At 40.0% G+C, this 12,360-nt stretch overlaps 1 protein-coding gene across 1 annotated transcript in view; it reads left to right on the top strand.

Annotated features, from left to right (window-relative positions):
* eif4g2b (eukaryotic translation initiation factor 4, gamma 2b) overlaps nucleotides 1-5,022 on the top strand; it is a gene marked incomplete at its 5' end in the record, with an annotated part of 30,264 nt that extends 25,242 nt beyond the window's left edge. The window contains 4 exons of the mRNA XM_080438017.1: nucleotides 180-384; nucleotides 818-1,026; nucleotides 2,668-2,789; nucleotides 4,049-5,022. Of these exons, the coding sequence (XP_080294143.1) occupies nucleotides 180-384; nucleotides 818-1,026; nucleotides 2,668-2,789; nucleotides 4,049-4,114 (602 nt within the window). The 3' untranslated portion in view covers nucleotides 4,115-5,022. The remainder of the gene's footprint in view (nucleotides 1-179; nucleotides 385-817; nucleotides 1,027-2,667; nucleotides 2,790-4,048) is intronic.
* Between the last annotated feature and the right edge of the window lie 7,338 nt (nucleotides 5,023-12,360).

Raw genomic sequence — 12,360 nt, forward strand, 5'->3', positions numbered from 1 at the left:
CGCACACACATTGTGCCTCTGTGCCATTGCAGAGCCTATCGTTTGAAGTAGATTTTCTTTCTTTTTTTTTGCTGCGTTCGGTTCGTAGTGCCTACTAAACGGAACACCTTGTACCAAACGGTTCAATACCACACAAACACACACATATATAATGTGTATGTAAACCTTCTTTCTATTAGAAATTGACCAAAACAAGGACCGTATGCTGGAGATCCTGGAGGGGAAGGGCTTGAGTTTCCTGTTTCCCCTGCTCAAGTTGGAGAAGGAGTTATTGAAGCAGATCAAGGCAGACCCGTCTCCCCAGTCCATCTACAAGTGGATCAAAGACAACATCTCCCCCAAGCTTCACACCGACAAGGGATTTGTCAACATCCTCATGACCAGGTACCTTTTTCTTTTTTCTTCTTTTTATGGCAGGGCTTGAAATGGCGACCATTTTAGTCACAAATATTCCCAAAATCTGTGTGACCTCAAAATATAATTGGGAGCATTTGTGCGAGTGCAAATAATGATTCTGGTGCGGCCAAAACGGGGCGTTGTGTGAACAAAAACGTGTGCTCAACTGGCGCAGTGGTAAAGTACCTGCCCACCGCCGCAGAGTCTTAAGGGGTTCGCATTCAACCGCGGTGCATCCGGCTTTGTCGAGCATCTAGATACAAACACAATTGGCTGATATTTGTCTCTGCATCACCGCACGTACTCCAGCGGGCTGGGGCAGGACCTGTCGGCAGGGAGTGTTGGGGCGGGAGGCGTTTGACGGAGGCGGCCACTCTTATCCCCTCCGCTGAATTCTCTCGCTCTGTTTCTTTCCCTCCAGTTTCCTCCAGTACATAACCCTGGAGCTGTGTTTGACTGAGAGCGATGACCAGCTGGCAGCACCCTCCAAGGAGCAGCTGGAGCAGGAGAAGCAGCTGCTGCTGTCTTTCAAGCCGGTCATGCAGAAGTTCCTGCACGACCACACCCAGCTGCAGGTCAGCGCGCTCTATGCGCTGCAGGTGCACTGCAATGCCAGCAGCTTCCCCAAAGGTAATGTACAGCACCACACATCTGTGAGTCACTCGTTTCTTCTGAAGATGAAAAAACTCTGAGTCTGTGATTGTTGGATTTGGTTCAATTGTCCCTTTTTGGATCTTAGTAGCAGGTTATGGCCCCAAATGATCTGTGTTAACCCATTCAATCCGGGAACGTGTCTGTCATTTTTAGATTTATTTGGCTATTCAAAAATAGCAGATATACAAGCTCATAGCGCGGCACCAAGTATGAGCTTGCAGATCTGCTATTTTTGGAAAAATTGTGAAAATGTGTGCAAATCTTTGGACATATACTTTTTAAAGTGAACATTTGTAACTCAAATATTTGCTTCTGGGGGGTCCCTGGAACACAATTTCGCTTTGAAAAAAATAGATATTAACTCTTTGACTGCGGACGACGCGATAACGCGTCAAGTGCTACTTTGTCCAGTTGGCCGTCGACGCGCTCGACGCGCTGGACGCGCGTTCATTGTTTAATCTCTGATTGCGCTATGCTGCTTAATATTCAATGTTATTCTCGAGTTCCACTTACTTCACGGACATCTGCATCCGGTTTCATGGCCTGGATTCCGTTTCCGGTTTTTGATTTTTTTCCCCAGTCATTTTCGTCCAAAATAGGTAAATAAACGGGTTTTCACACGGTATAACGGACAAACGGACAGCTTCTCTTCTATAATCTATGGTCTGGGTGACGATCAGTCATCGCCGTCGTATATCACAACGTAATTTTCGCTGATCAAAACAATCTGGGTGACGTCACATCCGTTTTCATGTTTTTCCTTGTCTAATCTATGAAGAAGGGTGAGAGAGACCCAACGACATGATCACGCTGTCATGTGCTGCTCTCTGGTGGCGGATTTGTGCTGGGTCTTTACATTATGTGTCCTTAAATTATTTTCATGAGAAAAATGCAAAATATAAAAAAAAAAAAACACGAAAATTGCTGGCACTGGGGGAGTACTTTATGAAAATACTCTGGCAGTCAAAGAGTTAAAAGATTTTCATGATTTTTCTAAAATAGCAGATCTACAATTTCATTGTATATCTGCTATTTTTGAATAGCCAAATAAATCTTAAAATGACACAGATGTGTTCCCGGTCTTAACACATTCCCTGCCAGAGGGTTTTTTTTATTTTACTTCCCCCAGTGCCAGTGTTTAAATTGTTTTTACACAGGAGCCGAGATACAGGATTTTAAAGTAATAAGTTAACCAAGGAGTGAATGGAGCTAGAAATCTTTGGATCGTGATATCTCTGGTTCTGTGTGGATAAATTGAAGAGAAAAAAAAACGGTTATACTCGTGGATGGATTTTTTTGGCAGTAAACGGGTGTATTTTTCATCAACGGTTATACTCGTGATTGGCAGGTAAAGTGTTAATGGGTTAGTGGATAAAACAAACTACACCATTTCTAAATATTGTCCCTTTAGCTACATTGAGAGACATAGAGCTACATACTGTCTGTATATTGAGATTTTCTGCATCAGTGTTTGTAGCATTCCTGCTGTGGTGGTACCAATACTGAATGGATACCTTCATTTTGGGTGACCTACTCTTTTTTTGGGGGGGGGAATGGCAAAATTGTGTCTTTGATATCCTTGAAATGGTGTCTTGACGTCTGCCTATTTCTGTTCAGGTATGCTCCTGCGCTTCTATGTCCACTTCTACGACATGGAGATCATTGAAGAAGAAGCCTTCCTCTTATGGAAAGAAGACATAACCCAAGAATTCCCTGGAAAAGGAAAAGCTTTGTTCCAGGTAAAGTCCTTAGTTTTCTTATTGTAAAAGGATTTGAAGAACGGACTGTTATTATCTGGCCAACGTTATTGGATGAGGTAGTGAAACTGATTGGCCACAGATACAATGTATAAAAAAATATGATATATGTGTTTTGCTAAATGGTGAAATTGGAACATATAGGTCAGGTACATTTTAAAAAGCTTAGATTCCTGCCCCAGTTAAGGACCAAACCAGTCCCATATGTTTCATTGTCCATTTCCAACATCAGCCACATATTTCATAATTGTAGACTATTTTCCCTAATTCACTGTCATTCATGTTGTGTGGAGGACTTGAAAGTCCCTAGGCATTGGTATTTCACCCTTGTGAAAACTACATTGCTGTTTGCCTCCACAAAACTGTGATGGTTGCAAGGCATTGCTTTTTCACCCTTGTGAAAACGACATTGCTGGCACAAAGGAATGATTGTTTAAAGTACCAAAGAAAGGCACATTATCGGCCTGCAACGACTGGAGGGGTGTTATACTTAAATCTGGATTGGACAGAAAGAAAACATCAGTTCCCAAAGGTGCGTTACACTGGACTCCAGAGGGTGAATGAAAGGGAGGGAGGCCCACAATGACATTGTGCATTGAGTGATAGCTACAACACCACCAACAAAGCTGGGGAATTACTGCATTACTAGCTAAGAAATCAACATTCTTCAGTTATGCATGTTTCCGAGTTCCCTTGTTAATAATTGCTCTAAGTGGAGCTGGCCGCTAACATGCTCTCAGATACACCGGGCTCGGTAAGAAGTGAACCCTCAGGCACTCAGGTAGCGTAGTGGTAAAGTACCATGCCCACCACCGCGGCAGTGGGAGGAATTATTTGGCATAACGACTCAATTATTAATTAACTCTTCCAGTGCCATGCTTATTTATGGAATTTTGGTTCTGAGTAGCCACAACCAAAATTAATTGTAAAAAAAAGTGCTTAGGAGCCGAGATACAGCCTTTTTCAGTAAAAAGTTAAACAAGAAGTGAATGGAGCAGCAAATCTTCAAATCATCATATCTTGGGTTCCGAACATGTTTTAAAAAAAATTAGATTTGTTTTTTTATTTTTTATTTTTTATGACGTCTTTTCGTGACGTCTTAGACGTCATGTGGCACTGAATGAGTTAATTCATTGGCTACTCTGGAGTAAGTTATTCAGGCATTGAAATAAGCTTGTGCCCAGATGTAAAAAAAAAACATTACGGTATATGATATATTATGTTATTTTCTTGTCCATCAGGTGAACCAATGGCTAACGTGGCTAGAAACAGCCGAGGAGGAGGAGTCTGAAGACGAGGCGGACTGAAGAATCGAGCAGGCCGAAACGGGCATCATAGTGTAGAAGAATCCACCTCTTTACATTTGACTACCTAACTATTCCACATGCCCTTTCCCTCATATTAAAACGTAGGCATAAGTTAACCACTACCTTAGCTGCTTGTGTGCGTCTTGTATACGTAAAACCACGTACGTTTAAGGCCTTGGTGTGTTTCTTTTGACCATCCATACATAAAGCCTCCTATATGATAAGCTTAGAAGCAGCATTTACTCTTATTTGCTTAAATGATTTAACTGAGTCTCTGTCCTGATTGGCTCAATGATTCCAAGAGTGGACTGGCTCAAACATATTGGATTTCTTTTGTTTGACTTTTGCTTTGTTTGTTTTTGTAACCATTTTTTCATTGTATGGCTTTTCTTGCCTTTAATTCAATAAGGATTTGGCCCTTGCTAATAGGAAGCGTTTTTTTCTAAGACTAATTATAATGCTATTAAATGCCTGACAATGCTGTTCACCAGTTGTCATCAACGATGTGCTTAGTTTTGGATGCTTGGAAAGTTTTTCATCATATTTACCATATGTGGATTACCTTCAGTACAAGTGCTGCTTCAACACAGCAGTAGCTAAATGAAACCACTGCCAGTGAAATACTTCACAGGGGTTGTAGAAAGTAGGGTTTTGTACTTAAGACAAATTTGATGGCAATATATTTTGGGGAATATTCTACCACAACATCCAAATAATCCTTTGATATGTTCCAAACGTGATAGTTCCACTCAACTGAAAAGTATAAAAAGACATTTCACAAGGAGTTCAGGTGCGTTTGAAAGGTCAACTCATGCTTTGTTAAAATTTTGTAAAGGATAGTTTAAAGTGCTATTCATAGTATCTGTCGCCAATGATGAGCATCTTCCATGTTTGTGGGACCCTCTCCTCCTAAAAATACCCAAGCTGTAGATTTAACCTCCCTTTCTAATGCTGAATGGTTACAAATATTACAATTGGTGTGCTGCCGTAACGTTTCAAAGTTGCCTGTGTTTCTACCTCTTAGTTAGATGGGCTTGTTTTTGTTTTCTTATGTTGGGATGTTATGAAATCTGTTGAGATCCTAGAGCCCAAGCAAATACAGAAGTATTGATTTAATCCTAGCCTGATTACCCAATAAATCTATGAAAGCTGTTTTCCAGACGAAGCTTCATATGGTTTACGTGTTAATACTTAAAGAACTAGAATGGCATGTTTTAATTGGACTGCTCTGTATCCTGTTTGTGTAATGTAACTGTTGGGGGTGGGCTAATATTTGTGTGCTATGTCTTGCTCACAAATATTGAGTTGCAGTAAGAATGTGGTCTGTTTCCAGTTAAAAAAAATGAAACTTAATTTTAGCCTGTCTGAAAATTGGCAACTAGAAATAAAGTAATAATTGAAAATGAACTTTTTCCAACAATTAATTTAGTGCTCACAAGTAAAAGGCAATGGATTTAGATCATGTTGTAAGGTATTCATGAATATTGTACACAGCTATTGCTTTACTGTCAATAAAGTCCAGTACATGAACACCAACACGATGCTTTTTGTCAGTCTGTGATTTTTTGGTGTTTGTTTTTGAGCAGTTATACTACACATTTTGAAAACAACCCGATTTACAAGAAAGTAATTTCTCTTGAAGTTTTGGAATTGGTGATTAATAACTACTGTAGCATTTCTCAGAACATCGCCACGTAGCACACCCATGAATGTCTCACTTACAGTGATACGAGTTGTGATACGAGTTTTGGAGACTTATGTACAGGTACAGAACAATACCTAGATTCATTACATTTATGGGCGGGATGGGGGGGTATTCTATAAATGGCAGCAAAGGTTTGCTTCCACCATGTGCCGTATGTATGTATGCATACAGTATCTTACTCATATCAGGAATATCTGTATTATCTGCTTATATGCTGGTGCATTCCCAAACACAATATTGTGTAAAGTTGGCCAAACAGTAAGCAAATGGGGTTCTTTGTTATGATACTCAAGTTGTAATGTCAAAGCTAAACTGATGAATTGAATACATACACTTTTTGTGTTATCCTTTTACCCTGACTTATTTCTGACTTTAGTCAGACTTTGTCTGACTGTACCTTGTGCTGTTTACATTTCTTACTAATAAAGTATTCAATCAATCAAAAAACTGCTGGCATGTCGGAGTGTGCAACCAGCTATTTTAAATTAGGCTTTGGCACCCACTAGCTTTTTAAGAAATGACGCCAATGTACTGATTCTGAACAATCACACACACATTTGGGGATACCAGTTAAGATTGAAGGATCAAGCACTTTGGTCAAACACGCAACTATGAAGTCATAACCTGAAATGTACATTTGGGTTTTTACTGGTCAAAAACGTTGGTAATATAGTAGGAAGGGTGTTTTGTATGAAACTGTCCACAAATAGGCTGGCTTAGGAGAGGGGTGGTAATGGAGGCAAAGATAAATTGCTATTGATATTGATTTAATCCTAGCCTGATTACCCAATAAATCTATGAAAGCTGTTTTCCAGACGAAGCTTCATATGGTTTACGTGTTAATACTTAAAGAACTAGAATGGCATGTTTTAATTGGACTGCTCTGTATCCTGTTTGTGTAATGTAACTGTTGGGGGTGGGCTAATATTTGTGTGCTATGTCTTGCTCACAAATATTGAGTTGCAGTAAGAATGTGGTCTGTTTCCAGTTAAAAAAAATGAAACTTAATTTTAGCCTGTCTGAAAATTGGCAACTAGAAATAAAGTAATAATTGAAAATGAACTTTTTCCAACAATTAATTTAGTGCTCACAAGTAAAAGGCAATGGATTTAGATCATGTTGTAAGGTATTCATGAATATTGTACACAGCTATTGCTTTACTGTCAATAAAGTCCAGTACATGAACACCAACACGATGCTTTTTGTCAGTCTGTGATTTTTTGGTGTTTGTTTTTGAGCAGTTATACTACACATTTTGAAAACAACCCGATTTACAAGAAAGTAATTTCTCTTGAAGTTTTGGAATTGGTGATTAATAACTACTGTAGCATTTCTCAGAACATCGCCACGTAGCACACCCATGAATGTCTCACTTACAGTGATACGAGTTGTGATACGAGTTTTGGAGACTTATGTACAGGTACAGAACAATACCTAGATTCATTACATTTATGGGCGGGATGGGGGGGTATTCTATAAATGGCAGCAAAGGTTTGCTTCCACCATGTGCCGTATGTATGTATGCATACAGTATCTTACTCATATCAGGAATATCTGTATTATCTGCTTATATGCTGGTGCATTCCCAAACATAATATTGTGTAAAGTTGGCCAAACAGTAAGCAAATGGGGTTCTTTGTTATGATACTCAAGTTGTAATGTCAAAGCTAAACTGATGAATTGAATACATACACTTTTTGTGTTATCCTTTTACCCTGACTTATTTCTGACTTTAGTCAGACTTTGTCTGACTGTACCTTGTGCTGTTTACATTTCTTACTAATAAAGTATTCAATCAATCAAAAAACTGCTGGCATGTCGGAGTGTGCAACCAGCTATTTTAAATTAGGCTTTGGCACCCACTAGCTTTTTAAGAAATGACGCCAATGTACTGATTCTGAACAATCACACACACATTTGGGGATACCAGTTAAGATTGAAGGATCAAGCACTTTGGTCAAACACGCAACTATGAAGTCATAACCTGAAATGTACATTTGGGTTTTTACTGGTCAAAAACGTTGGTAATATAGTAGGAAGGGTGTTTTGTATGAAACTGTCCACAAATAGGCTGGCTTAGGAGAGGGGTGGTAATGGAGGCAAAGATAAATTGCTATTGATATTGATTTAATCCTAGCCTGATTACCCAATAAATCTATGAAAGCTGTTTTCCAGACGAAGCTTCATATGGTTTACGTGTTAATACTTAAAGAACTAGAATGGCATGTTTTAATTGGACTGCTCTGTATCCTGTTTGTGTAATGTAACTGTTGGGGGTGGGCTAATATTTGTGTGCTATGTCTTGCTCACAAATATTGAGTTGCAGTAAGAATGTGGTCTGTTTCCAGTTAAAAAAAATGAAACTTAATTTTAGCCTGTCTGAAAATTGGCAACTAGAAATAAAGTAATAATTGAAAATGAACTTTTTCCAACAATTAATTTAGTGCTCACAAGTAAAAGGCAATGGATTTAGATCATGTTGTAAGGTATTCATGAATATTGTACACAGCTATTGCTTTACTGTCAATAAAGTCCAGTACATGAACACCAACACGATGCTTTTTGTCAGTCTGTGATTTTTTGGTGTTTGTTTTTGAGCAGTTATACTACACATTTTGAAAACAACCCGATTTACAAGAAAGTAATTTCTCTTGAAGTTTTGGAATTGGTGATTAATAACTACTGTAGCATTTCTCAGAACATCGCCACGTAGCACACCCATGAATGTCTCACTTACAGTGATACGAGTTGTGATACGAGTTTTGGAGACTTATGTACAGGTACAGAACAATACCTAGATTCATTACATTTATGGGCGGGATGGGGGGGTATTCTATAAATGGCAGCAAAGGTTTGCTTCCACCATGTGCCGTATGTATGTATGCATACAGTATCTTACTCATATCAGGAATATCTGTATTATCTGCTTATATGCTGGTGCATTCCCAAACATAATATTGTGTAAAGTTGGCCAAACAGTAAGCAAATGGGGTTCTTTGTTATGATACTCAAGTTGTAATGTCAAAGCTAAACTGATGAATTGAATACATACACTTTTTGTGTTATCCTTTTACCCTGACTTATTTCTGACTTTAGTCAGACTTTGTCTGACTGTACCTTGTGCTGTTTACATTTCTTACTAATAAAGTATTCAATCAATCAAAAAACTGCTGGCATGTCGGAGTGTGCAACCAGCTATTTTAAATTAGGCTTTGGCACCCACTAGCTTTTTAAGAAATGACGCCAATGTACTGATTCTGAACAATCACACACACATTTGGGGATACCAGTTAAGATTGAAGGATCAAGCACTTTGGTCAAACACGCAACTATGAAGTCATAACCTGAAATGTACATTTGGGTTTTTACTGGTCAAAAACGTTGGTAATATAGTAGGAAGGGTGTTTTGTATGAAACTGTCCACAAATAGGCTGGCTTAGGAGAGGGGTGGTAATGGAGGCAAAGATAAATTACTATTCTAACTAATATTATATTATGTCAATGTACTGATCTGAAGTTTATGTTAACCTACTGATCTGAAATTGAGGAACCAGCTGTAGCCCCAACTCAGACATTCCACACTTGAGCAGGTCTTAAGAAAAGACTAATCTTGATGGACCCCCATAGGCAAATTCATGTGTCAAAGCGACAGCAGTGTTGAAATTCAGGAAAGGCACAGCACAGTTAAAAGTTAAAAAAAAGTAAATAAATAAGATAAGTTAGGATACTGGCAATAAATATCTGCAATGGGTCTCTGAATTAATATATCCACAGTATATCAACAACAATGAATATATGAATGAATATGTCTCAACAAATTTGTAAAAAGTTTATGCAAATAAATGACATGGGATTAGTGCTTTGTTTCCCCGTGGCCACCAGGGGTCAATGGCACTGTATTTTCTGTATTGACTAATCTAGTCTTCTTCAACCTCTTATCCTGAATCTGGTCACAGTGCAACAGTTCCAGCAGAGAGCTCCAGACTTCCCTTTCCTGGGCAACATTAGCCACTTCATACCGGGGGATTCCGAGGCATTCCAAAGCCAGCATGGAGATATAATCCCCCCAACTCGTCCTTGGTCTGCCCTGGTTTCTCCTCCCAGTGGGATGTGCCCAGAGTGCCTCCCTTGGGAGATGCTCAGGAAGCATCCATACTAATTTAGACGCCCAAACCACCTTAACTGGCGTGAAGCAGCAGTTCTACTCTCCCAAGAGACTGAACTTCTCACCCTATATCTAAGGGAGATGCCAGCCATCCATCTGAGAAAACTAATTTCTTATTATTTTGGTCATGACCCACACTTCATGACAGTAGGTGGGAGTACAAGCGAAGACTGACCGGTAATTTTGAGAGCTTTGCCTTCTGGCTCAGCTCTCTTTACATCACAACAGTGTGGTACAGCACACACACACACACACACACACACACACACACACACACACACACACACACACACACACACACACACACACACACACACACACACACACACACACACACACACACACACACACACACACACACACACACACACACACACACACACACACACAAAACTAAAATATATAATCTATATAGAGATGCTTCTTAAAAATATTGTGGAAACGTTCATTTTCTTCCGTAATATAATTTAAAAAGTGAAACTTTAATATATTATAGATTAATTCTGCATAAAGTGAAATATTTCAAACCGTTTTAGTTTTCTTGATGGTTATGACATATATCTCATGAAAGCTATATATATATAGCAAAATATTAGAATATTACATAAGACCACTCAAAAAGGATTTATAATACAAATAATCTGAAAAGTATGTTGATTTATGCACTTAATACTTGGTCTGGGCTACTTTTGAACAGGTTACTTCATCAATGGGGTGTGGCTTGGAGGTGATCAGCCTGTGGCACTGTTGAGGTGTTATGGAAGCGAACCCTGTTCTACCATGCCGTTGAAGGCACAAGGGGGCGGGACTGGCGGGCTAAGTTAGTGCAGTGAGTGGCAGTTGGGGCAAACGCAGTCCCCACCAATATTATTTACGATTCTGTGCCTATCGGTACATAACTCGGACAGCGCTTAGTCGACTAGCAGACCATCGGCCGGTCGTCGCGGGCACTCGCGCCTGGAGGCGCTCGGGCGCGACTCCTCGGCCTCAAGGTCTGCTGAGTCGGCGCGCCTCCGTCATGGTCCAAAACTATACTTTATCGGCGAAAAAAATAGTCTGCGGTTGTTTGAAAAAGTATTGTCCCAAGCGGGAGGCGAACAGTTTCAATTAGTTTCATCATGTGTCTCGCTAGCCAATCACAGTGCTGAATAGTCAGCCAATAGAGTCAGCCAATCACAGTACAGCTAGGGGTGTACTAATGCTAGGGGTGTACTAATTATGAGCCAATCACAGTACAGCGAAGGGTGTACTAATGAGGTGTCCCAACCCCACTTATAGGGGCGGCTACACCGCCCAAAAATAGAGACGTCTTTGATAACTCAGTGGAATCAACCAAACTAATGTAATGTTGTTGATCACAATTATCATCACCCCTTATTTTTGTAGTTGGTAGATCTACCTCATGCAAATTTGATCTTTCTTTTGATCAGATCATCAGGACAGAACATCATCATGGACCATTCTGCAACATTTTCCTGGAACCTTTCAAGATTGAATACAGTTCCAGTCCTCTTCAATTCAGACCATTCAAATGGATATTAAACTAGAGGACAATATCTGACTCCAAGTCTTAGGAATTAATTATTGGGTGAATACGCAGCCCGGAGAAGATTTATGCCGCCCAGATCAGTCTGCTAACCGGGCGAGAATAGGACCGATCTATGGCTGTGTATTTGGAATACATGAAATGTATTGATCACAGACATTATAGGGTTAGTAGTGGCCTAGTTGCTTCTTTTGGGCTTGTTTTCCTAGACCTGATTGCTTATTTCTCTCACAAAATCTGGCACCACTGCCTCATTTAAGTGCAAGAGAACTGTAGCAGATCAATCAGTCGGACAGATTCTGTGTTTCTGTCCAGATGGAAAACCTGCTCGCTACGAGTGCTGCAAGCCTGACCGGGTCTGACCCCTTGGCACCGCCACCACATTCGATATAGGTCACACTTTTCTGTGCAACACCTTGCTCCCCTCAAACTACGCATGCGCATAATCATGTTTTGAGGAAGAAAAAAAAGGTCACGAACTCTGACCCTCCCATCCAACTGCAGAAAACTACTAAAAACATATATATATATGAATATAAAGAAATCAATGCATAACTAGCAACACAGGTAGAGAGACTAGAGTCCCGGAGGAGACGAGGCTCGTGACAGACAGACAGACCCTACAGCCGCCGGCTGAGAGGACAATGATGTGTAGTGAGGATGCAGCCAGTGTTGCCAATTTTTTGCGAGAGAAATAAGCAACTAGGTCTATGAAAACAAGACCAAAAGAAGCGACATGAGTTTGTTATGTGGGCAATAAATAGTTGGGGCAATAGAGGGGGCTGCATCTCTGAGAAATCTGGAGGGGATATTGTCTTGGCCTTATTTTG

The sequence above is a fragment of the Gymnoscopelus braueri genome, assembly GCF_963280865.1.
Source record: "Gymnoscopelus braueri genome assembly, chromosome: 9".
Taxonomy (NCBI): domain Eukaryota; kingdom Metazoa; phylum Chordata; class Actinopteri; order Myctophiformes; family Myctophidae; genus Gymnoscopelus; species Gymnoscopelus braueri.